Raw genomic sequence first — 25,716 nt, 5'->3', positions numbered from 1 at the left:
ATCATACACATTCTCCATCCCTAAAAGCGAATTCTTTGCTTTTAAGTTTAAAGTTTAAGGCAATTTATTTTCATAAATATATGAAAAAGTGGAGTCCAGAACCTAATGTCTATGTCATTATGACATATGAACAGCAAAGTTCAGTGAAGGATGAACATTCAACGACATGGTTTAATTCTCAATTTTCCTTCTCTTCCTCAATATAGACTTCTGCCTAGAATCATCCCACTGCTTCCTACTCCTATCCAAACAGCGACATCATAGAGTCCCAACAGGGTCTTTCTCCTCCTGAAGTTATATTACTCACCTTATCAATAGTCTATGACATGAAAGCCCTATTTACCCTGTGCTTTTAACCAATAAAGCTCACAAAAATCACCACTCCCTCTTATTTTCCTCTCCACAGGTTTTAGTAATAATAATTCTTTAAAAGGGAAAAGAAAAAACAACACTGGTTCAGTACATTAAAGAACTTGTCACCAAGTCTGACTACCGGAGTTCAATCCCTGGATTCCACATGACGGAAAGAACCGACCCTTGAAGTTGTCATCTGACTTTCACAACTGTGTTGTGGGACACCCCCCACCCATGCCCCATACACGCATGTGACCATGTGCAAAATAAATACATATATATTTGGGGGAAACATTATTCAGTTCTGCCCCTCACTGACAAAGCAACCAGTTTTGCCCCAAAACAAAGCTTGCTCAGTTCTTGATGCTCAATTCAGTTCAGTTTCCCTTTGGCTTCCCCATTTGGTTTCAGTTCCATTCATTAAGACCACAGACTACAGGACAAGCTTGTAAAGAGCTGAACATGACAGCAAGTCCTCTGCTCCAAGTTACCTAGTCTAACTGCATGCCAAATGATTCAACTATCCCACAATCCTGCTATTTTTAGGCTCACCTACTCAGATCTCATTTAGAATTCAGTTTCTAGCCAGGTGTTGATGGCATGCGTCTTTAATCCCAGCACTGGGGATGAAGAGGCAGATGGTTCTCTGAGTTCAAGGCCAGCCTGGTCTACAGAATGAATTCTAGGATACCCGGGGTTACACAGTAAAATCGTCTCAAAAAAATAATACAGTTTCTAAATCTAAAATGGCAGACAATGTCTCTTTGGAGGACATGGAAATAAACTAAAAGTCTAACCACTATGCTTCTGCTATCACCCCCACCCCCAAGTGGCCACTCTGTTCCTTTCCTAAAGCAGGGTTTCACTCCGCACCCCAGAGCATATGCAGCACAACTTACACTGCTTGCTTGGCTTTGCTTCTGAGACAGGGTCTCTACACACCCCTGGCTGACTGGAACTCATATGCAGATTAAACTGGCCTCAAACTCAGAAATCCTCTTGCCTCTGCCTCACAAGCGCCTATAGGTATGTATGCACCACCATGTCCAACCAAAATATCAGAGGGGTTTCTGTTGTTTTAGTTTAGGTTTTTTTTTTTTTTTTTGGAGACAGGATTTTTCTATAGCTTTGGAGGCTGTCCTAGAACTCACTTTGGAGATCAGGCTGGTCTCGAACTCACAGAGATCCACCTGCCTCTGCCTCCTGAGTGCTAGGATTAAAGGTGTGCGCCACCACCCCCCAGCAATTTCAGTTTTTTGTTCTCTTATCATTAGTACTCTAAATCTAGCCTGACCAATGATATTCCAGACTGCTAAGGAATGCCAGAACAAAAACCATAAAGTTTTAAAAATTTAATCTGCAATGTCAGTATTTATTTCATTTCCCTATGTTGCCAACACACTATAATACCAGGCAATACAAAATGAGTGTGAATTTCAAGACCACAAACATTTCATTCTCACTACAGTTACAAAATCCCCTTTATATTTCAAAAATTTAAGAACCTCAATGAGGGACTGGAGAGATGGCTCTTAGAGCAAACCCAAGTTCCAGGCAGCCACCCAGCACACACATGGAACAGCTCTCATTCACCTGTGATTCCAGCTCCAGGATGATATGATACTTCCAGCCTCTGCAGGCACCTGCATTCATGTGCACACACCACACACACAATTAAAAGTAAAATAAACCTTTAAAATTACAAAGAAATTTAATTATTACCTGTGGTTCAAAACCCATGTCAAACATTCTGTCTGCTTCATCTAAAACAACATACGTCACTCTTCGAAGATTTGTGACCCGACCTAAGGTAAGAAAAAAGAAAAACAAAACGAAAACTAACTACCAGTCACAATTCATTATGACAATCAAGAACTTTAAAAAACCATAAAGGGAACTAAAATGCCTGACTTAAGCAGAGGGGTAGGTTAGGTTTCTTACAACAGTGAAAAGAAACTTTGGTCTAAAAGTCTTAATCTAGTGGCAAGTTCTTTCTGACAGTGGGTACATGAGGCCCTTTATTTGGTCAAACTCGTCTCTTGCATACCATCATAGGGCCTGAAGAACCTGTAAAATTCAGAAAACAGCCCTCTCCAAAACACATCATAAAACTAAGACTGAGATGAAGCATCGAGCCACATCAGCCATTATCTGACAGCATCACCTAGAAAAAAACATATTAGAGATTACAGCGTATGTGTGGAAAGCAGGTTCCAGTGCTAACTACTTAGAGGCATAAAACCTCATTACTTTACAGCCTACTGCCATACGATTAGAAGCGCCTTAAGTGGGCATGCTAAAACATTAATAAACCGCTCAAAATCACTGGGTAACAATATCTTACACACTTTAAAAAATAAATGCATTACATACAAATATACTTTTCTATGCAAAGATACACATTAAATTATTAGTTGGGGCCACTGGTTTAATTAAGTAATCCTGGCTTCTTACCCAGCAAAAAACTAAAAATGCAGAAAGCCCTCTCAAAGACCAGTAAGTATTGCTATTACTTTGCAGAACCAACCACCTGGCAAAAATAGTCATTAAAAGACAAACGAAAAAGACAAATAAAGGAAAAGGTAAAATTAATCAAGATGAACTTCAGGAGATTTAATTAATACAACAGTGAGAAAAAGCAAGGGATTATACAGTCAGCATTCATCCCCAAAGCTTCATCTGCTACACAAGCGCAAGACCTCAACCCTCATGGAGAATTAAGTTTACCCCAAGCTCAGGCGGAACACTAGTAAGAACATGCACTTCTCGGATTCCAACACTCAATTACATACAGACTGAACGTTTCAATGGAAACCTCGAAAAAGCTGTTTCTTCAAAGACTAAACAGGTAGTGTTCACACTAACATCTCCAGTTGACAAGAGTCTCTCTCGAAAGGTTGGAAACAGCATTAAGTCACCTACCTTGGTCGGTTACCATCTCGGAAGCCCAGGTCTATAAATCCTCAAGGGCCTTTCTCCACAGAGGTTAAACAATGTCAACAGTTTAGTATCATTTTTGACAGGGAATATTTTAACAAAGCACAACATTTCGGCTAACAACATGCAGTATTTACAAAAGACACATTTCTTGAAGCTGCAATAACTTAATGTATCTACTAGTATAAAATACTAGCTCCCGTGGAGAATTTTATAATAAAAAGACTATAATGAAAAGTCAAGTTAAATGCTAGTAAGGTCTTACGGAGTTAGTTGTGAAAAGAAATTGAACTGCCAAAAACTTGTTAATACTTTCAACAATAAATGTGTTACCATTCACATTTTAAGATATTACAGCTTTAAGAAGAAACATAGAAACCCTTTGTTGGTTTCTCATATCTGCTTTAACAAAAAAGTGTCAAGCTCAAAAAGGAAAAGAAAACAAAAAAATACCTGTGACTTACCACTGTTAGCCGCTAACATGTCAATCATTCGACCAGGTGTGCAAACAATAATCTCAGCACCTCTTTTCAGCTCAGCGATCTAATGAAACAGGATAAGATTTTACAGGAGAGTCATCACTGCTTATGAGCAGATGTGAGCATCTGGCCATCCATGGTTCTACCAGGTAAGACAGAGTCTGAGTAGAAGACTGCAGGCTGGCACGTGACCCTTGGGCTGCTAGAGTTCTGAGGACGGGAAGCAGCAGGCAACACCCAGGCCAGACCTTAGAAACTAGTAAAACTAATGAATTTCACATATTTTAATTTGCAACTATTGCTAAAAGACCAAGACAGGAAGGTCAGAATAAGCAATAAAATATATACTCTTATTTAGGAACCCATGACATCGGTCTTCTAGGCCAAGGCCAGCAGATTTACAAATTGAACAGACAATGAAAGCACGCGCGCACACACACACACACACACACACACACACACACACGCGCGCGCGCGCGCGCGCGCTCATTCTCGTTCCTTTTGGCCTTTATATCATTTCATATATATGGGTGTTTGGCCTGCATGTGTGTCCATACATCACACACATACAATACCTGCAGAGGCCATTAGGGGGCACTGGCTCTTCAAGGAAATGGAGTTACAGTCATTGTGAGTTGGTTGCCCTGTGGGCACTGGGAATCAAATCCAAGACCTCCAGAGACAGTGCTCTTCACCACTGAACCATCTCTCCAGCCAAAGCAACTGCAAATTCTGGAATGTTGGCCTATATAGTTACAGGTACCAGCAAGAGTGAACTTTTCTGTGGCAAATATTCCACAAGACATACTGTTTCCCATATAAGTTTTAAGTATTTAACAAAATATAGGACTAGTGGTGTGTGCTGTGGTAAAAGTGCCTGCTGCCAGTTTGACAACTTAAGTTCAACACCCAGAGACAACTGACTCCTACACACCATCTTCTGACCGTATCACACGTGCTGTGGCATGTGCACATGGGCAACCACACAGAAGCAAGCTCAAACACATCAAAACACACACACACACACACACTAATTATAAACTAAAAATATATATATATATATAATAATAGTTTCTTTGCAGTAGAACGGAAGTCACACATAAACTTCTGATAATGCTTTAACTTTCTTTCTGTTTCTTCTATGAAAGAGCTGAAATGCTTCTCTAGACTCAAAGCTATGGTAACCCTGGTAACATCATCTTCACACACCCGTCTGGTGGGACTTAAAGTATCTGTGGCAAAAGCACACCCTACTCTCACTGCAAAGGCAGTGAGATTTTTTATAAGATTTTTTATTTTTGTTAGTGTTGCTTTCAAAATTTTATTTTTTGGGTTTTGGTTTTGTTTTTTTTGGGTTTTTTTTTTTTTTTTGGTTTTTCAAGATAGGGTTTCTCTGTGTAGTCCCAGCTGTTCTGGAACTCACTCTGCAGACCAGGCTGGCCTCAAACTCACTGAGATCCACCTGCCTCTGTCTCCTGAGTGCTGGGATTAAAGGCAAGCCATCACTGCCTGGCTTGGAAATTTTGTTTTCTTGCCAGATGCAGTGGAACAAGCCTATAAGCCCAGCACTTGGAAGCTAGGGAAAAAAGATCAGGAAATCAAGGACAGCCCTTGGCTACACTGTGAGTTCAGAGCCATCTCGGGCTGAGATCCTGTCACAAAAAAATACACACAACTTGTTCTATAGCCAGGCAGGTGGTGCACACCCTTAATTCCAGCACTTGAGAGGTGTGTCCTATCTACACACCACACACAGCCTTTTAGAGACAGGGTCTTTCTGTGTGGTTCTAACCCTCAAACTAGCAATCCTCCTTCCTCAGTCTTCTCTATGCTGGGGTTACAGGCACACCACAGGCACATAATTCATTCTCATAATGACTTCACACCAAATCCCTGTAAGATTTTAAGGGCTGGCTGCGGAGATGGCTCAGAGATTATTAAGAGCACTGGCTGCTCTTCCAGAGGTCCTGAGTTCAATTCCCAGCGATCATATGGTGACTCACAACCATCTGTATGAGATCTGGTACCCTCTTCCTGCCTGCAGGCAGAACACTGTGTACATAATAAATAAATAGTTTAAAAAAAAAAAAAGATTTAAGAGCAATCACCTATATCCAAACACTAACGAAAAAAAAACAAAAAACAAAAAACAAAAACAAAACAAAACAAAAACAAAAACAAAAACAACAACAAAAAAAAACGACTTAACTCACTGGAGCATTCACCCTGGAAAAGACAGAAGGGCTAAGCGCTTAATTCTAACTACCTGCTCGCTGATTCCTGTCCCTCCATACACACAGACCACTCTGAGTCCCAAGGTCTTCGAAAACTTCTTACATTCTTTAGTGATCTGTAAAGCCAGTTCTCGGGTTGGAGTCATGATGACAGCTGAAAAGATAAATATGTCAAAGCCTAACCCCCACACCCTTTAGAAGACACTTGAAAACTCTAAAATTGACCTCTGCAGGATGGCTCATGTCTCAGCCAAATTTGTTTTGTCTTTATCGAAGTCTGAAAATTCATGTCTCAAAAGCTCAGTAATGGCAGAAACTGAGGTAAAGGGCAAATAAATTCTTAAGATTATGATACAAGAAAATGAAGAGTTAAACACCATACTTAACCCTCAGAAAAATACTTGAGCAAAATGCAAAGTTTTCAACAGCAACTCACAGAACAAAGGAAATCAAGTGACTCACTGTGCTACAGAAGCCACAGGGCTGCTTCCCAAAAGCACGGCGCTCTGAGAGGCACACACACAATACACCGTGCCTGGATTTGCATAAAAAAAAGCTGAACAACTTTCTCTAATCAAATATGCAAACAGAAACTGTAAAAAATGAGAAGAAATCTGAAGACCTGATCCTACATGAAACACTGACATGATCGCCTTCAAGGCCAAAGCTCTCCTAGGAAATATCATTTCTCATTCTTCTACCCTGAGTTTGTAATGCACTGATCTGGGCTGAGAACACTCCTCGACATAAATACTTGGATAGATGCATAAGGGCTCTACCTGCCAGGTCAGAGTTCTTAGATGTCACTCCAGAGCTCTGAAGATTCTCACGCCACATGCTGGTAAGGGGAAATCAGCCCCAAACTGCCATATTGATGAGGAAATGCACATCTAGATAGCTTCATTGTCACAATTAATAGCGCAAAGGACCAGTTCTTTCTGACATTACAATAGGCACATCTAAGAACCATGTAATGAAAAGACTTGTACCTATTGGCCCCTCTCCTTCTTCTAATGATCTCTGATCCATGATATGTCTAAACATGGGCAAAAGAAAGGCAATGGTTTTTCCACTTCCTGTCTTGGCAATGCCAATCAAATCCCGTCCAGACATTATAGCAGGAATTGCTTGAGTTTGGATTGGTGTGGGCTTTTCATAGCCATGCCTTTAAAAGAAAGAGAAAGAACACAATGTAAGAACCATGAGTGTTAAGGCCGCTCAGGGGACCACAAACATTACCGCTTCTAAATGTGACATATCTGCCTGATAAAATATTAGTTATTTGGTGGACAGCAGAAAAGGCCAAGGGCTAGGCAAGCAAAATGGCTTACTCTTACTTGCGTACAGGCCAGATAACCCGAATAGATACCTGGAACCCACAAGGTAGCAAGAAAGAAATGGATTCCTGAGTTATCTCTCCTCTAACCTCCATCCACTCACGGGCCATGGTGCATGTGCTTAAGCAAGCATGCGTGCAGCCACGAAATAAAATACATGGGATAAACAAATGGAAAAAAAATATTTAAAAGCCTAGCATGGTGACGCACACCTTTAATCCCAGCACTGAGGAGGCAGCGGCAGGAGCATCTGTGAGTTCAAGGCCAGCCTGGACTACATACTGAGTTCCAGGGCAGCCAGGGCTACTTAGAGTACATAGAGAGACTCTATCTAGGGGGAGGGGAAAAGAGCATTAACAGTCTTTAAAATAAATATTTGTTTAATGTCAAAGAAAGGAATGAAGAACTAAGAAATTCCACAACATGGAACCCTCAAGAGTGGTTTCATCAAGTGACAACAAGTCATCAGAAATGACATGCTATATAATTCTCCCTGTACCATGGGAGAAGACTGATAAAGGACAGGGTTTCTACGGGAAGTGATGGAAATGTTCTACAATTAGATAGTTGCAAGAATCTGTAAACATACCGCTGGACTGTGTGCTCCAAATGGGCACCTTCACACTTACACTATAGCTCAATAAAGACATTTACAAATTTTTAAAAAAAGGACTGGGGCTAAGATACAGCTCAGGGTGGAATACTTCCCTAGCATGCTCAACTACCTGGAATGGTCTTCACCAAAGAAAAAAACTTCCAGTCATGAATAAACTTGAAATCCAGAGATATTTGTGTGAGAGAGCTACTGTGAGCAGCAGGACACTGAGAAAACAAGGACATAACCATCATCCACTTACTTCTTGAGGGAGTTTAATATCTTCATGGAAATTCCACACTGGACCCATGATTTAATGGGTTTGGGACAACCTTTTCCTTTAACTGTAATGCCCTCCATTTCCAATCGAAACACGTTCACCTCTGGAAAACAAAGCCCGTTAGAATCTCCTCCCCTGGTACTAGGTGGTCAAGAGTCAAGCATCCTCATCTCTCTTTAAGTGCTACCTAATAAAATCCCATACCTGAGACACAAGAAAAACACCACAGCTCAGAGAGACACAGTAATTGCTGCTGCAGTTTCAACCCTTTGGTTTTCATATTTTCCTTAATTGCAACAGAGTAACGAATGACTGACAAGAGAACTGCTTGCTCTAGCATGAGCTGCCCAGATGGTCTTTGGCCAACCAACAGTAGATTGATGGCTGTTGTCATGCCAACCATCTCATACACCAACAGGGCCAACAAAAACAGTTTGTGTGAAACTCACATGAATAATACTTTCAACCTTAAGAACATCAACTATGTGACTAAATCCATGTTGCTCTGTTTAAAAATACTTCCAGAAACATCTTCCAACCCCCAGGCCTATGCACACTCACACAATCCCCGAGGAGTGGAGCATACCATCCACCTGCAGAGTGGAGTACACTCCCCCTGAGGAGAAGAGCACACCCTCTCACTGCAGAGTGGAGCACCCTCCCAGAGACCACCATAAAATGATCAATCAAACAGAAGCATCTTACCCTCCTGAGACATTTTTGCTAGTTCTGGAACTTCAACGTAAAAATTTTTCCTGAATGGTTCATATTCAATTTTTCCATGGTCAACTGGTTCTAGAAGTTTTCTCTGTTTCGTCTGGTAGCCTGTGAGGGCCGTCTGAAGATCAACTTCCTCCTCCTCTGAAGAATACTTGAATTTTCAGGAAAAAGAAAGTTCATTATTCACTCCCTTCCAGAAGACAAAAGTCCCAGTTGTCAAAGCCTTTTTCCCTCTTAGGAAGCACTCTGCGGAGCTTTTCGAGTAGTATCTCTAACAGACCATCCACAAGGAAAATTAAGAGTGCATAACCCTAAAATCTCAAGTAAGAATGTCCATTATTTTAAATGTAAGTAGATCAACTCCTTAAAAAGTTTTCAACTTAAGTTGTTTTTTTTCTTTATTCAAAGTTTGAATAATAATACAAACCTCATAATTCTCAGAAATGTCATTAAAGTTTTGCTATTGTTTTCATTATATAGACCTTTACAGTATAGGTTATCGGGATGAAATGTCATTCATTTTCTACTTCACTTTTCTGTCTTATGCCTGAGATGAGCCGCTAGAGCAGAGGGAAAAGCAGGACACAGCACGGTTGGACACTATACTAGCTGCCAAGCACATCAGCATCAACGCTTTGCAATAAATGCTCCTAGGATGCGATCGATCATAAACCAAGTCAAAATGAAGAATCACCTCCATGGCATCCTGGTCATTCTCCATCAGCTCCCCCTTCTTCTTATCAGAATCTACGACTGCTTTCTTGGTTGTTACCACAGTAACAACTTTGGTGACTGTTGGCCCAGACTTCTAATATAAAAAAGAGGTATTAAAATATTGTGCAAAACTAAAACAAAACATAGATTTAAAATACGTGGACACCAGACACAAAACAGTATTAAGCCCAACAAATGTAATTGGAACTAACATAATTTAAGTTTTAAGAAGACCAAGAAAACTTCCTTTTGTTTTGTGTGAACTTTTCAAAGTGTCTGTGATGGTTCAGATACATTCACATACTTTGAACTTATGGCAGAACATCTAAGTTTGAACAACTTTTTGTTTGTTTTTCAGAGACAGGATTTCTCTGTGTAGCCCTGGTTGTCTTGGAACTCCCTTTGTAGACCAGGCTAGCCTCAAACTCAGAGATCTACCTGCCTCTGACTCCCAATGCAGGGATTAAAGACATGTGCCACCACCTCCAGCAATACTTTTTTTACTGCATGGTCACTTAACATAAAACGCCCTCTACCTCCTTAACCTTCGGCTCAAGAGAGCAACAGCACCATGCAGGCCGCCCCCCCCTCCCCCGGCAGCCGCGCACCTTCTCATTGCCCCCCCCCCGCAGCCGCGCACCTTCTCATTGCCCCCCCCCCGGCAGCCGCGCACCTTCTCATTGCCCCCCCCGCAGCCGCGCACCTTCTCATTGCCCCCCCGCAGCCGCGCACCTTCTTGCCCCCCCCGCACGCGCACTTCTCATTGCCCCCCCGCAGCCGCACCTTCTCATTGCCCCCCCCCGCAGCGCGCACCTTCTCATTGCCGCCCCCCGCAGCCGCGCACCTTCTCATTGCCCCCCCCGCAGCCGCGCACCTTCTCATTGCCCCCCCGCAGCCGCATTGCCCCCCCCGCAGCCGCGCTCCCCCCCCGCAGCCGCGCACCCCCCCGCACACCTTCTCATTGCCCCCCCCCCGCAGCCGCGCACCTTCTCATTCCCCCCCCCCCGCAGCCGCGCACCTTCTCATTGCCGGCGCCGCCTTTGACGCTCCTCATGTTGAACTTCTTCACCTCCTCCTTCACTTCCTCCATGTAGGCGTCCAGGGGGTCTAACTCCTCGCCCTCCATCTCACTGCCCTCCTTCTCGGCTTCTGCAGGGTCATCTTCATCATCTAAAACAGCAGCATGTATTGTCTTTGTACACAGACTTCAAAAGGAAAGACACAGGCCAGTGACATGCTCAGGAGTAAAAGGGCTTGCTGCACAAGCCTGACAACCTGAGGCCAAGCCCACAGCCCATGGTGGGAGGAGAAATAACTCCTGAAAGCTGTCCTCTGACGTCTGCATGTGTGTGTAAGAGCGTGAATGCAGCCACACATGAACACACCAATACTTCTACAATTGTTTTTTAAAGAGGAGACACACATCTGTTCCATTACTTCCATACTTTCCCCACTGTGCAAACATCCCTCCTCTGGGCTACAGTTCACTCCTAGATGCGGTTCAAGTGCTCATACTTGGAAGGTCTTACATTCTCAATAATGAATGTATTACTATTAAATAACAGTGAGCAAACACATACTAATAAATCACTTAACTAAAGAGGAGTAAAAGAAAAGCAAAAATAAGTAAACAAGCAAGCAAGCAAGCAAATAGGCCAGAAGTGGAGGCGCACACCTTTAATCCCAGCACTTGGGAGGCAGAGGCAGGTGGATCTCTGTGAGTTCGAGGCCAGCCTGGTCTCCAAAGCAAGTGCCAGGATAGGCTCCAAAGCTACACAGAGAAACCCTGTCTCGAAAAAACCAAAAAAGAAAGAAGAGAGAGAGAGAGAGAGAGAGAGAGAGAGAGAGAGAGAGAGAGAGAGAAACCCTGTCTCAAAACAAAATAAAAACAACAAAAAAGAGGGGTAAAAGGGTAATTGTGCTTAAATGTACTTCTAGATCTGGGAATACATACAACTTAGCAGGAGAGTAGCTTTTCTAGTATGCATTAGGCCCTGGGCTGGATTTTCCAACAACCAAACAACAAAAATGCCACAGTTCTAATTTATACTGAACACTTTCTCTGCTAAAAATGACATTGTTTCTCTCAATTGCTCACTCTTCCGTCCTCACCCTGCTGTGTGCACACGTGTGCAGTGCTAGTGCTCACTCTTCTGTCCTCACCCTGCTGTGTGCACACGTGTGCAGTGCTAGTGCTCACTCTTCTGTCCTCACCCTGCTGTGTGCACACGTGTGCAATGGCCACACACAAGTCAACTTAGACTATCATTCTTCAGGTGCTATCCACTCTAGTGTTTTAAGGCAAAGTCTGTTTCTCTTGGCCTGGAAGTTATCATCAGAAATGAAACTCAGCTCAGGTCTTCATGCTTGCACAGGAAAGAACAACAGCTATTTCTCCCCAAATTTTTAACTATTCTTCCTTCAAGTATCTTTGAGTGACAGAAAGAAAAGCACTGATCACTCCTAACTCAAGAAAATCTACTCTTCCCAATCATGACCACTGATATACAGAAACTATATGTTTGGAGCTGTAGTAGTTTGAATGTAAACAACCCCATAAACTCATTCAGAGTGACATAATTTGGAGGTGTGGCTTTGTTGAAGTAGGTGTAGCCTTGAAGGAAGAAGTGTGTAACTGTTGGGGTGGGCTGTAAGGTCTTATATACGCTCAAGCCACACCCGATGAGATAAGCCACTTACTGTTGCCTAAACATCAACATGTATTAACTCTAGCACCATGTCTGCCTGTACACCACCACGCCATACCATGGTGATATGCACTCAACTTCTGAACATGAAAGCCACCCAATTACATGTTCTTCTTTTGTAAGAGTTACCATGGTCATGGTGTCTCTTTACAGCAACAGAAACCCTACCCAAGACAGGAGCTTTCACAGAAAATAAAGCAAAATTCTATTTTCCTGTAAGCTACCATAATCTTTCACTTTAGTAAAATCTCAAGAGCAAAATCAGAAATGGAAAACGGCTGGGGTGTAATGCAGTGGTGCAGTGTGTTGGCAGCATCGGCTAAGCCCTGGGTGTGACTCAGTGGTGCAGTGTGTTGGCAGTGTGGGCTAAGCCTGGGTTCAAGCCTCAGGAGCAATACAAGATGAAAATGTTTCTCTCCTAAATCATAAAAAGGAAGAGGTGAGCCAGGCCGTGGTGGTGTACGCCTTTAATCCCAGCACTCAGGAGGCAGAGGCAGGTGGATCTCTATGAGTTCGAGACCAGCCTGGTCTACAAGAGCTAGTTCCAGGACAGCCTCCAAAGCCATAGAGAAACCCTGTCTCGAAAAACAAACAAACAAACAAAAAAAGGAGGGGTGTGATTATCTTTTTAAGATAAACATGTATGTGCACGTGTGTGTGCCTTGGTGGTCAAGGATCAGAAGAGGGGGCTGAATCCCTGGAGCTGGAATTCTGGATAATGCAGAACCATCAGGAGACGCTTACTCTCATTAACAGTCACACTGGCAGCAAACACATCAGCACTATCTACTATCTATGCAAGTGTACAACTGTATGCCCTGAAGTAAAATTTGTGATTCTTACTGGATGCCACTCTACAACTGAAATTTTAGCATCCACTGAAGAAGGCCTTTAAAAATCCCCATATGGCCAGGCACAGTGGCTCACACCTACAGTCCCAACTACTCAGGGGGTAGGTGCAGGAGCTCCAGGCCAGCTTAGACAACACAATGAGATCCTATATCTAAAATTACAAGAATCTTAGTATGAATTCAGCAAACCTATTTCAAGGTACATAGATTTACAAAAAAAGGGAAAAAAAAGTTATTAACAGAAACTCGAATATTCCGATGCATACCAATGCTCACAGGAGCCTTAGTCACACTAAAAACAGAAGGCAGAAACAGCTCAAATTGTCTAAAGCAAGTGAGTAGATGAACAAAACATGGCATAAACCAGCCACAGTAGCACAAGCCATATTCCCAATGTTTAGGAGACTGAAGTAAGAGAATCACTATCTCAAGGCCTGCCTAAGTTAGAAAGAGAAACCCTGTCTTAAACAGAAAAACAAAATATTTCCAGGCACAGTGGCATGTGCCTTTAATCCCAGCACTTAGGAGGCAGAGTCCAAGGCTCCATGGTCTACATAGGAAATTCTAGGCCATCTGGGGCTAATATAGTAAGACCCTGTCATGTACATTTACTAGGTTATTACTCAGCCATGTAGAAGAAAGTAGAGTATGCTATATGATGAATGAATCTCAAGACAGTATGCTAAATTAGAAAGCCAGACACAAGAAGACACCAATAGTACGGCTGCACTGTGGAGGAACATGGCAAATTCTCCGAGACAGAAAGCAGTATAAGGTACAAGGGGCTGGTGGCAGCAGGACAGTGAGATCTTCAGCTGGAGAAGTTTCTACCCAGGATGACGAAAGCTCTGGAAACGAGCAGTGATGAGGGCTACACGGCACTGCATGCACACAGCACTGCGTGCACACAGCGTGAGCAGCTACACTCAACGCTCTCTGCTTGGGATGGGTAAAGTGGAAGTAAGGAAGCAGGGTGCTGCTGGAGTATTTGATGAACATGCCCAAAGCCCTGGCTATGACCCTCAGTTTGACAGGGCAAAAATGTTAAAATGTAAATATAACACTGTGCGTATTTCCCACAATTTTAGAAAAAGAGCATCACCCACATCCCAAATATACCATCATCATCTTCCAAACTCCATTTTTTCCCTTGTTTCATTTCTTCAATTTCCTTTTTCAATTCCCCTATGTTTTCCATGGCCTTTTTACGCTGTTCTTCTCGCCATTTTTCAACTCTTTCTTTTCGTTTTCTCATTTCTTCCTCCAGCTTATTCTGGTCAAAGTTCTTTGGGTGTGAAAAAGAAAAAAAAAAAAAGTAGGAAAATCAAAATCAGAATTAGCAATTCTAAATAAGTTCTCCAAAGTATATTAAGATAAAAAAGGAAGTGTATATAAATTCCTAAAAGGACACCAGATTTAGTAATCACCCATCTCTATAATGATGCTCTTATGATATAGAAGCAAGGCCAGCAGGATGGCTCAGGAGATAAAGGTACTTGGCTGCCAAGAATGACCATCTAAGTCCAATCCCTGTAACTCACATGGTTGAAGTAGAGAACTAATGCTTGACCGCTACATTTGTGTCATGGCATGCCACGTGTGTAACACTCACAAAGCAACGCAACATAATTTAAAAAATACGTATTTTGGAATGACAAAGTCAGACCTGGTCTTTAGCACCTGTAGCTGAAGAAACCTAGGGCTAGTTCCAGACCAGTCTGAGCTACATATAACAAGACCATGAGAAAGAAATTCAATGAGGGGGCTGCAGAATGGCTCCGAGGTTAAAAGCACTGACTGCTCTTCCAGTAGCTCCCAAGTTCCATTCCCAGCAACCAAATGGTGGCTCACAACCATCTGTAGCGAGATCTGGCACCCTCTTTTGTCCTGCAGGCACCTGAGGCTAGAGTTGGCTCAGCATTTCAGAGCACCAGCTGCTCTTCCCAGCACCCACATGGTGGCTCATGACCATCTGTTAATTCCAGTTCCCACGGATCTGGCCTCTGCCGGCACCAGGCACACAAGTGGTCACAGACACAAAACACCCATACCCATAAAATAATAATAATAATAAAAAAAACATATATCGGGGGATAATCTTTTTGTATACTGCAAAGATGTATCTCTGCTTAAGGGGCCTTCTGATGGGTTTAACAGAGAGCTGAATGGCGAATAGCTAGGCAGGAGAGATAGGCGAGACTTCCAGGGGGAGAGAGAGAGGACTATGGGAAGAGAGGAGGAACGTAGCAAGACACTGAAGAAGTCGGACATACTGTATAGAGGAGAGGTAACTGAGCAAGGGGACAGGACATAGATTTCTAGAAACAAGTTAATTTGAATTACAAGAGCTGGTTTGAAAAAGCCTAAGCTAAAACCAAGCTTTCATAATTAATAATAAGTCTGTGTTGTTATTTGTAAGCTGGTGGTCCAAAGAAAGTCCAGCTGGTAGACTACACCTGTATGTTATCAATTATGTCCTACTAGATTGATGAAAATAAATTTGATAGACCCACATTGGGAAGGATGCAAGGAAGGAAAGTACACTGCTGTGCGCCTTAGCGCTTTTCAGTTTTATCTATTTTCATGCATGTCTGGGGGTGCTACAGCATGAGTTTACCAGTGAGAAAACAACATGCCATCTGCCCTTTCTTCCCACCTTCATGTGGGCTGTTCCTTCAAATTTAGCCACCAGGCATCCGTGATAAGTGCTTTTCCATTGTAGGGTCCTAGATGCCTAAATTCTAGAGTCTAAATCTGTATATACTTTTCAGGCCAATTAGATACTATTTACACGGACTAATCACATTTTCTAATTAGAAACAGATAACATAACTATGCAACATTTTCAGAGTGATTCTTCAAGACTTCTCTTTATTTTATATTACTGTTATACATTACTTAAGAGTAAAAATAAAGATAAAGAGTATCATTTAGAAATTAATTCTCAGATGTGGTGGGGCACACCTTTTGTTCCAGCACTCAGGAAGCAGAGGCAGGCGGATGGGTCTCTGTGAGTTCAAGGCCAGCCAGGGCTGCATTGTCTGAAAAAACAAGAAAAAGAAAGAAAGAAAGAAAGAAAGAAAGGAAGGAAGGAAGGAAGGAAGGGGATAATTCTGTTGTGAAAGCAAGACTGCCATTACAGAACTGTTCCAAGCTGAACGTACCCCAGCATCCTTCTCTTTCTCATCTTCCTTGTCATCTTTGTCCTTTTTCTTCTCTTTAGAACTGTCCCCACCTTCTGCTTTCTCTTTGGACCTAGACCTACCAAAGGACAAAAGAGAGTAAGATACCATCATTTGGAAATCATTTCTTCTTCACTTTATGACATGTATTTGGGAGAGGGGAAGAGAGGGAGGGAGGGAGGAGGGAGGGAGGGAGGGAGGGAGGGAGGGAGGGAGGGAGGGAGGGAGGGAGGGAGGGGAGAGTCAATGCCTGTGGAGGTCAGGGGACAACTGGCACTAGTCAGGTCTCACGCCGTACACTGAGAACCAGGGATCAAGGTCAGCTTGAGTCTTAACAGCAAGTACCACTGTGCCATCTGAAGGTCCTGCTATACTCATTTTAGACTATTTAACAGATTTAGACCTCATTTTCTTCTTTCTCCCACTGTATATTCTAGCACATTGTCATATTCTAGCAATAATTACCTGGGATATGAGAAAAGTAAATCATTTCTTTCTTTTTTTGGTTGTTCAAGACAGGGTTTCTCTGTGGCGTTGGAGGTTGTCCTGGAACTACTCTTGTAGACCAGGCTGGTCTCGAACTCACAGAGAACCACCTGCCTCTGCCTCCCGAGTGCTAAGACTAAAGGTGTGCGCCACCACCCGCCCGGCAAGAAAGTAAATCTTTTAACACTAATAGAAAACATTACTAAGGGCTGGAGAGATGGATCAGAGGTTAAGAGCACTGGTTGGTCTTCCAGAGGTCCTGAGTTCAATTCCCAGCAACTACATGGCGGCTCACAACCATCTGTAATGAGATATGGTGCCCTATTCCAGCATGAAGGCATATATGGAGGCAGAATGTTGTATACATAATAAATAAATCTTTTAAAAAAAGGAAAGAAAACATTACTAAACATTTGGAAATTTGTCTAAAAAATTGTACAATTTTAGTAATTCATATATGTAATAATATTTAAAATCAGAATGGGTTTACAATTTGACTTATGCCTCTAATAACAAAAAATGGCTTAATAATTTTTGTTTGTTTGTTTTTCAAGACAGGGCTTCTTTCTCTGTGTAGCTTTGAAGCCTGTCCTGTAACTCACTGAAGACCAGGCTGACCTTGAACTCATAGAGATCCACCTATCTCTGCTAACCCAGTGCTGGGATTAAAGGCATGTACCACCACTGCCCAGTTCAAACTGGCTCAATTTTAAGGAAACAAAATTAATCAACATCAGGCTAGAGAGTTGGCTCAGCTGTTAGGTGCACTGCTGCTCTTGAAGAAGACCCAAGTTCAGTTCCCAGCGCTCACAGGGAGTGGGCCACCATGGGTAACACAGTCTCAGGGGATCTCTTCTGGCCTCTGCAGGTCATGTATGCATGTGGAATCCAACACTCATACACCTAAAATAAAAATACCCCGTCTCTCCTCTTCTGCGCATGACTGGTGTTTCTGAGTGATCCTGTCTAGACATCCTTTCAGATTTGACAAAGATACTCGGAGGTGAAAGAAATATTCTCCATTATAAACTTTATAAAAATCATCTAACTTGCTCTTTATTCTGCCCAGGCCTGCTTTCTATGAACACAGCAAAGGCGGTCCTATTTTATTAGAGTAGCAAATGTCCCCAGGACCATTTATCTTCAGAGCATCTCTCACTCCCTGCAACGTCACCTGTCATTTACCAAATGGCTGCCGCAGGCTCTTTATGTCCTTTCACTGATCAATTAATCCATCTACAAATGTAGCCCTGACCCTACCGCCCATGACTTTTGAGCAACTTTCTGAAACTGCAAGTTAGGGCAGGGAATGGAAGATTACTTGAAAACATCATAAAACATTCCTGTAACCAAGGTCAAGCGATAAAACAGGCCAGAGAGACGGCTCTTGTTGAAAATACCAATCGCCCAGGGCTCTGGTTTGAGTACTGACAGGCATATTTCGGCTCAAAACCATCTCTGGCTCCCGTTTTAAGGGTCCCCACACCCTCTTCTGAGATCCACAGGCACCGGACATGCACAGACATACACACAGGCAAAACACCCATACACATGAAGAGATAAATAAAATTCAGTATTCCCTAAGTCCTCCATCGCACTTTCTTTCCTTTTCCTTTTGTCTTTTTGTTGTAATTGTTTTTTGCGACAGGCTCTCTCTACAAAGTCCTAGCTGTCCTTGAACTTTATGTAGACCAGACTGATCTCAAACTCAGCCCCCTACTCTACCTCACAAAATCACAACACTATTAAACTAGCCTTATAAAAACTAAAGTACAATTTATGAAGTAAAACAAACCATACAGGAAAGGTAGCAACAACTTAATAAAACAGGAACAGGAAACAAGTGAGAGTCAACATATCAAGTTCCTGGCTGCAGGGAAGCAGCAATGGCGGTGGTTGGAACCTAGAAGAGCATTACCAGCATCACAAGAAACAAGAAAGGCCACACTGTAGGGGACAGTGTAAGGCATGCCTGCTAGAAGCTGGCCACAGGTGTGTCTGACCATGCCTGTCGGGGCGTGGTCAAGGCGAGGTCAGGATGACTGGTGATAGGGTTTTAAGGGGCAAGAAGGCACATGGGAGCCCTTCTCTCTGGCCTCCCTGCCTTGCTGCCCCTGGCACGCTCTGGCTTGGTGTTTATCTAAATAAAGATATCTTAACCTTACGAATCATCTCCTTTCAGCACACTTAGCAAATAGCAATTCAATAAGATACACCATGAGCTGACTCAGTGGTTAAGTCCACCTACTGCTCTTGCAAAGCAGTTCTGTTCCCAGCACACCCAACAGGTGGCTCACAACCACTTATAACTCCAGCTCCCAGAGGAACTGAGGCCTCCTGCCTCTACTGGCACCTACCTACACATTAATAAGAAATCTTTAAAAAGTTGTCAACAAATATCTTAACTACCTGAGAACTGATGCCAAGGATGTAGCTGAATACATGGCAACCAGCAGGCCTACGTCAATACTCATCACTGCCTCCAAAAGACACTAAATTCCCACAAAGATGTTTACAAAAGTTCCGACCATGAATAATACACACTAAATAAGGGTATAACATAGTTTAAAACCAGTAGAATCTGCTGTTGTCCAACTGAATCATAAGCCCCATAATCTCATAAATAAATTGCCATCAATTCATAGCAAGAATCACACTCTGTAATTACTGAGAAGGAAGGAACTGTACAGCAGATATGGTCAATGACAGCTTTACCTGTTCTCAGCCTTCTTGCTTTTGCTGCCAGGACTGGAGGACCGGGATCGACGACCCCGACTTCTGCTCCTTGATCGCCTCCTATCTCGGCTCCGAGATCTTCTTCTCTCTCGGCTTCTGTCTCGCTCTCTACTTCTGGAACGCCTGAAAGAGACAGTTTACAATTATTTTGTGGCCAAAGGGAGTTATTTTTTCAGATTTTGACTGTCCCAAACTGAAAACAGTTTCTTAAAATTAGGATCACGATTAGAGGTAGCATTCTCAATCAGCTACCAGTGAAGCCTGTTCATACAAACAACAATGGAACCTCAAGTATACCAGTTCCACGATGTCCGTTAACAAACACAACATGGTGTAACAATAAATACTATAACTCTACCATCTACAGAGTCAAAGCCAATTTTCAGACAGCCCAGGACTGGGGCTGCAGTGCAGCAATGGAGCACTGGCTGAGCTGTACAGGATCCTAATCCCAGCCGTGGGGGAGCCTGCACCTAAGTAAGGAGATGGGCAGAACCTAAGCTACAAAACCATAATCTAAAGATTAGGAGGCAACAGGCAGCAATACCTCTTCCCGAGAGCTGCTAGTCACATGATAAAGGACAGACTTCCCCACAACTCCGTGCATCCCACATCCCTCAGCTAGAAAACATGGAGAATTCACTCTATCCTCTCAATCTGAGTCTCCCTGGCTCAGAACACAGAGACACCTGCCTCTCACCCTCTAGTGCTTGCATTAAAGAAAGCTGTATGTAACCACACTCAGCCTCAAAATCCCTGACCTAAAATCTTACAATTTTATTTTCACATAAAAACTCAAAGATCATGGGCTGGAGAAATGGCTCAGAAGTTAGGAGCACCGGCTGCTCTTCCAGAGGTCCTGAGTTCAATTCCCAGCAACCACATGGTGGCTCACAACCATCCCTTATATACATGGAGGCAGAATGTTGTATATATAATAAATAAATTTTAAAAAAAAAGGATGCCTATATATATATATGTATGTATGTATGTATGTATGTATGTATGTATATATATATAAATAAAAACCTCAAAGATCAGCTGGGAGGTGGTGGTGCACGCCTTTAATCCCAGCACTTGGGAGGCAGAGGCAGGCAGATCTCTGTGAGTTTGAGACCAGCCTGGTCTACAAGAGCTAGTTCCAGGACGGCCTCCAAAGCCACAGGGAAACCCTGTCTTGAAAAACAAAACAAAACAAAACAAAAAACTCAAAGATCAAAAGTTAACTATCAATTCACATAACATGTACTTGACTCAACTGTGGGAACTGTCAGTTGACACAGAATCGGAAACTGAATTAGTCCACACGCTCCGTCTGCAATACCAGTTATTAATATCACAATATTCTCACCTTCCAACCTGTCTTGTCATGTCAATATGCAAGGAAGTTATCAAATGTCAGAATGACCAAGGAACCTAGCTGGCTCCTACACACAAAGGTGGAACAATTTAAACAGAAAAAAATGAACAATCATGGGGCGTGGCCTTTAATCCCAGCACTGGGGAGGCAGAGGTAGGCAGATTTCTTTTGAGTTCCAGGCCAGCCTGGCCTACAGAACTAGTCATAGTTTAACTATGTATTATTTCCTATTTTAGTAAGAAAAAAAATGAGTAGGTAAAGAAAACTGGTTTTAAAGACACTTCACTAGGGGGAAGTTGTAACTATTGACACTAGTGTCAATAAATATGTAAGCAGTCTTTGATCCCAGCACTTGGGAGGCAAAGGTAGGAGCATGTCTGTGAGTTTGAGGCCAGCCTGATCTACAAAGTGAGTTCCAGGACAGCCAGGACTGTTACACAGAGAAACCCTGTCTCGAAAAAAACAAACAAACAAAAAAACACAAAATAAATGTAAAATAGAAAAGTTGAGAATGTTCCGTCTTGGGCAGAATCAAAATCTCCATAAATAAAATGTATTACCTTACTTCTATCTCTCCCAGGGGACTTCAGGGGTTCTCTTTGGATTACCAAAAACACAATCTAAATTTCAAAGTTTAAAAATATTGCTTAAGAGAATTTTAACAGACAAAGCCTGTGTCTAATCAAACAGTGTGGAAGCAGGAGACCCACAAACAACCGCTACATTCCAAACCAGCGCACACCTTTGACGAGGGACAATTTATCCGGGAAGGCCCACGATGACTGGCTTCTTCAAAGATGAGTGGCTTACCTCAGCCGCTTCCTGTCCCTTGACCTCGATCTTCTTTTGTCCCTACTCCGAGACCTCTCTCTCCTTCTGTCTCTATCTCTACTCCTAGAACGTCTGTCATCTCCACGTTTACTTCTTTTGTCAGAGGGTGAACGACTCCTAGACCGACTTCCAGAACGTCCTCGTGATGCTGACCGTTTTCGGTAATGGCTGGATTAGGACCAAATAAAGATTATGATTAGCCAGCAGCCTGAATTTAATTTCCATGTGTTAGAGAAAAAAAAAAACTCAGCAAATTAAATATATGTTTAATTAGAAAGAGAAAATGAACTGTTGCTACAGTACATGTACAGGGGAAGGCAGCAAGGGAAGCAAGGGTGCCACACACGGTGACTCACACATAGCACTTGGGGGAAGATCAGCATGGGTGTGAGGTCAGGGGTCATGGTAAGGGGTTTGAGATCAGGGTTTGAGGTCTGGGCTACAAAATAAACCTCTATCAAACAGGCTGGAGTGAGCTGGGTGGTGGTGGTGCTCACCTTTAATCCCAGCACTCAGGAGACAGAGGAAAGAGAAACTTTGTGAGTTCGAGGCCAGTCTGGTCTACAGAGTGAGTTCCAGGATAGCCAGAGGTACACAGAGCCTGTCTTGAAAAACCAAAGGGGGAAAAAAAGGGAGTGGGGGGGGGCTGGAGTGACGGCTCAGCAACACTATTCTTCCACAGGACAGCTTATACTCTGATAAAGTTAGAGACTGCGAGTGAAGAAAGGCACAAGGTGTCAAGCACTGGACTGGAGACAACCAGCTCAGAATTAAAAGAAAGCGAATGGGAGGTTTGACATTTTATGTCAGATGACTAGCAAAGCTCACTGATAAAGTGACAATGTTAGAGGCCCCTGAAGGAAACAAAAGCAGGAACCAGGCAGACACACATGTGGACATACAAGGAGACCTTCCAGGAACCATGCAGACACACATGTGGACATACAGGGAGACTTTCCAGGCAAACAGCACAAGAGTAAACTCACAGAAAGGAATCTGGACTGGCAAATAAAGGAACAGCAGCAAGGACTACAGATCAAGAAGGTACAGCAGCACACCAGGCGTGGTGGCATACACCTTAATCCCAGCATCCAGGAGGCAGAAGCAGGCAGTTAGTTCCAGGCCCACCAGGACTACATAGTGAGACTGTCTCAACGAATAGACAAAAGAAAAAGAGACTCAAGAGAGTGTCATGGGGAAAGACCAGAGGAATCAACAAAGTAGTCAAATATGCAGAGCCTCAGAGGCTCTTATCTTATACCGACCTTGACTCTGAGTGAGATGAAAAGCTACTGGGCCACACATGCTTGCAGACACCTGTAGCACCAGCTACTAAGACTCAGGAAAGTTCACTTAGGTCTAGCAGTTTGAGACCAGCATGCTCCCGACTCTAAATGAGTACTTTCAATTCATTTATGCACATATGCATATGCCTGAGTATACTTATGTGCACCCGAGTGCAGGTACCTATGCAACCAGCAAAGGGTATCAGACCCCGAAGAACTGGAGTCAAAGGCAACTGTGAGCCATGTGGACGCTAGAAATCGAATCTAGGTCCCCTGGAAGAAAAGCAGGTACTTTCGACCTGAGCCATCTCTCCAGCCCCATGAATAAATTTTCTTACCACAAAATAGATAATAAAAACAGAAAAGGCTGGGGCTGGAGAGACGGTCCAGTGGTTAAGAGCACTGCCTGCTCTTAGAGGACACAGGTTCAATTCCCAGGACCCACATAACAGCTTACAACGGTCTGTAACTCCAGCCCCAGGGCATCTGTCACTCTCACACAGTCAATACATGCAGGCAAAACACCAAGACACATAACAATAAATAAATCTTTAAAAGAAAAGAAAAAGCTATTGAAGATTTTTTAAAAAATGAGTGGCATAACCTCATCACTGTTTTTAGAAGTATTTCCCTGGGCTGGAGAGATGGCTCAGCGGTTAAGAGCACTGACTGCTCTTCCAGAGGTCCTGAGTTCAATTCCCAGCAACCACATGGTGGCTCCAACCATCCCTTATGAGATCTGGTGTCCTCTTCTGGTGTGCAGATATACATGGAAGCAGAATGTTGTATACATAATAAATAAATAAAATCTTAAAAAAAAAAAAAAGAAGAAGAAGTATTGCTAAGAGCCAGGTATGTAATGCCAACACTCAGAGGTGAAGGCAGAATGACCAGCCTTGGCTAAGAGATGGTGTGTGTGCATGTATGTGTGCGAAAGAAATAGAAGCATTATTTTGTTGCTAAACAAATAACAAATCAAACAAAGGAGACAACAGGAGAAAAGAAAATATGAAACTAAAGCTACCAGGGCTGGAGACATGGCTCAGCAGTTAAGAGCACTGGCCACTCTTGCAGAGGACCCAGGTTCAAATCCCAGCACACACACACACATGGCAGCTCACAAATGTCCGTAACTCCAGTTCCAGGGGATCTGACATGCTTATACCGACATGCATTCAGGCAAAACACCAATGCACAAAAGATAAAAATAAATACCTCATTAAAAAACATTCTTAAAAAGCCGGGTGGTAGTGGTGCATGCCTTTGATCCCTTGGGAGCCAGAGGCAGGCAGATCTCTGTGAGTTCAAGGCCAGCCTGGTCTACAAAATGAGTTCCTGGACAGGCTCCAAAGCCACACAGAGAAACACTGTCTCAAAAACAAAAAAGAAAGAAAGAAAGAGGGCGGGGAGGGAGGGAGGGAAGGTAATTCAGTGAGGAATCAATTTGAAGCAGTCTGGACAATGAATATTAGGGGCCTTAATAAAGTCAGAGATCAGGAATGGGGGAATACTGCAGAATCTAACTAGCAATAAGCAGTGTGGGAGAGGACGAATCAAACATTGCTTCCAGGTCTCTGGTCTAGGTACCCAGATGAAGATCAATGCCTTTGGGAAACTTAAAAGGTAGTCACATGAACTGGCTGTACTGCCTTTATCCGCATGACGCTACAGGCTTCTATATCTGCAAAATTCCAAGATGCTCCGCTCACACTTCGCTCATGTTCCCGTACCTAAGTCGCAGCCCAGTAAAATGCTGTTTGCATTAACAGCAACGCCGAATTTTCATTCTCCCTAGACACCGAACCACAGTGTCTTTCAGACCGGCTACATACGTATCAGTCATCTTTCAAGACAATAACAGTAACAACCTCAAGGTCTTGAACCTGTTATCAACATCCTCAAGTTTTTGAAGACATCGTCTAATTATAATTACAGCCATAATAAGGTGCGCGCGCGAACGGTTTCAAAAAGACGAGAAGCAGCTGGTAACAAAGTAATACGGAATGTATCCGCGAAGTAGACGTCCATTAAACAAGTGTTCACTGCTACCCAGAGCCGGCCGAACACGTCTTACAGGTGCCGTAAAATAAGCAGGATAAAGAAAGAAAGAAGTGAAGTAAAAGTCTGCCACTCGCTCCTTTAACTGGCTGAGTTGAGGAAACTAGAGTGGGCGTAAGCCACGCTGCAGAGGCGAGGCGCTAAGGGAGGGAGTGCGAGCCGGGTCGGCTGCCTGAGGTGACGCGGCTGCGGGCTCGGGGAGCCGGCGGCCTGAGTGGCGGAAGGCGGCTCCGGCACCTCAGGGGTGGGCTCGGCAGCGGCGCGCCCTCAGCGCGCCCTCAGCGCACCCTCACCGCCGCGGCGAGCGCTCCTCGGCGGCTACACGTGCGGCCGCCCCAACCCGCCGCCGCCGCCGCCGCCCCGGAGCCCCAGAGCCGCTCGCCCGCGGACTCACCGAGACTCCCGGCCCATGCTGCCGGCCACCAGAAGGTCCGCGCCGCGCCCTGGAGGCGGACAGAGGAGCGGAGCACCACGGCCTCACGGCGTCCAGCGAGCACCGGCCCTACGAGGCGAACGGGGCTCCAGCACGGACCGCCATCAGAGCGCGGCCAACGAAAACAGGATGTGC

At 43.6% G+C, this 25,716-nt stretch overlaps 1 protein-coding gene across 2 annotated transcripts in view; it reads right to left on the bottom strand.

Moving 5' to 3' along the window:
• Ddx46 (DEAD-box helicase 46) overlaps nt 1-25,716 on the bottom strand; it is a 45,380-nt gene extending 19,664 nt beyond the window's left edge. For both annotated transcript variants that reach the window (XM_027409765.2, XM_027409766.2), the window contains exons 1-13: nt 25,543-25,716; nt 21,784-21,972; nt 19,593-19,736; nt 16,374-16,470; nt 14,329-14,494; nt 10,669-10,820; nt 9,631-9,744; nt 8,922-9,087; nt 8,199-8,319; nt 6,994-7,169; nt 6,037-6,158; nt 3,756-3,834; nt 2,077-2,159 (exon numbers count right to left, since the gene is read on the bottom strand). In XM_027409765.2, the coding sequence (XP_027265566.1) occupies nt 2,077-2,159; nt 3,756-3,834; nt 6,037-6,158; nt 6,994-7,169; nt 8,199-8,319; nt 8,922-9,087; nt 9,631-9,744; nt 10,669-10,820; nt 14,329-14,494; nt 16,374-16,470; nt 19,593-19,736; nt 21,784-21,972; nt 25,543-25,559 (1,626 nt within the window). In that variant the 5' untranslated portion in view covers nt 25,560-25,716. The remainder of the gene's footprint in view (nt 1-2,076; nt 2,160-3,755; nt 3,835-6,036; nt 6,159-6,993; nt 7,170-8,198; nt 8,320-8,921; nt 9,088-9,630; nt 9,745-10,668; nt 10,821-14,328; nt 14,495-16,373; nt 16,471-19,592; nt 19,737-21,783; nt 21,973-25,542) is intronic.

The sequence above is a fragment of the Cricetulus griseus genome, chromosome 3, assembly GCF_003668045.3.
Source record: "Cricetulus griseus strain 17A/GY chromosome 3, alternate assembly CriGri-PICRH-1.0, whole genome shotgun sequence".
NCBI lineage: Eukaryota > Metazoa > Chordata > Mammalia > Rodentia > Cricetidae > Cricetulus > Cricetulus griseus.
The sequence above is the reverse complement of the archived record's forward strand: the minus strand, read 5'-3'. Positions and strand labels throughout refer to the sequence as shown.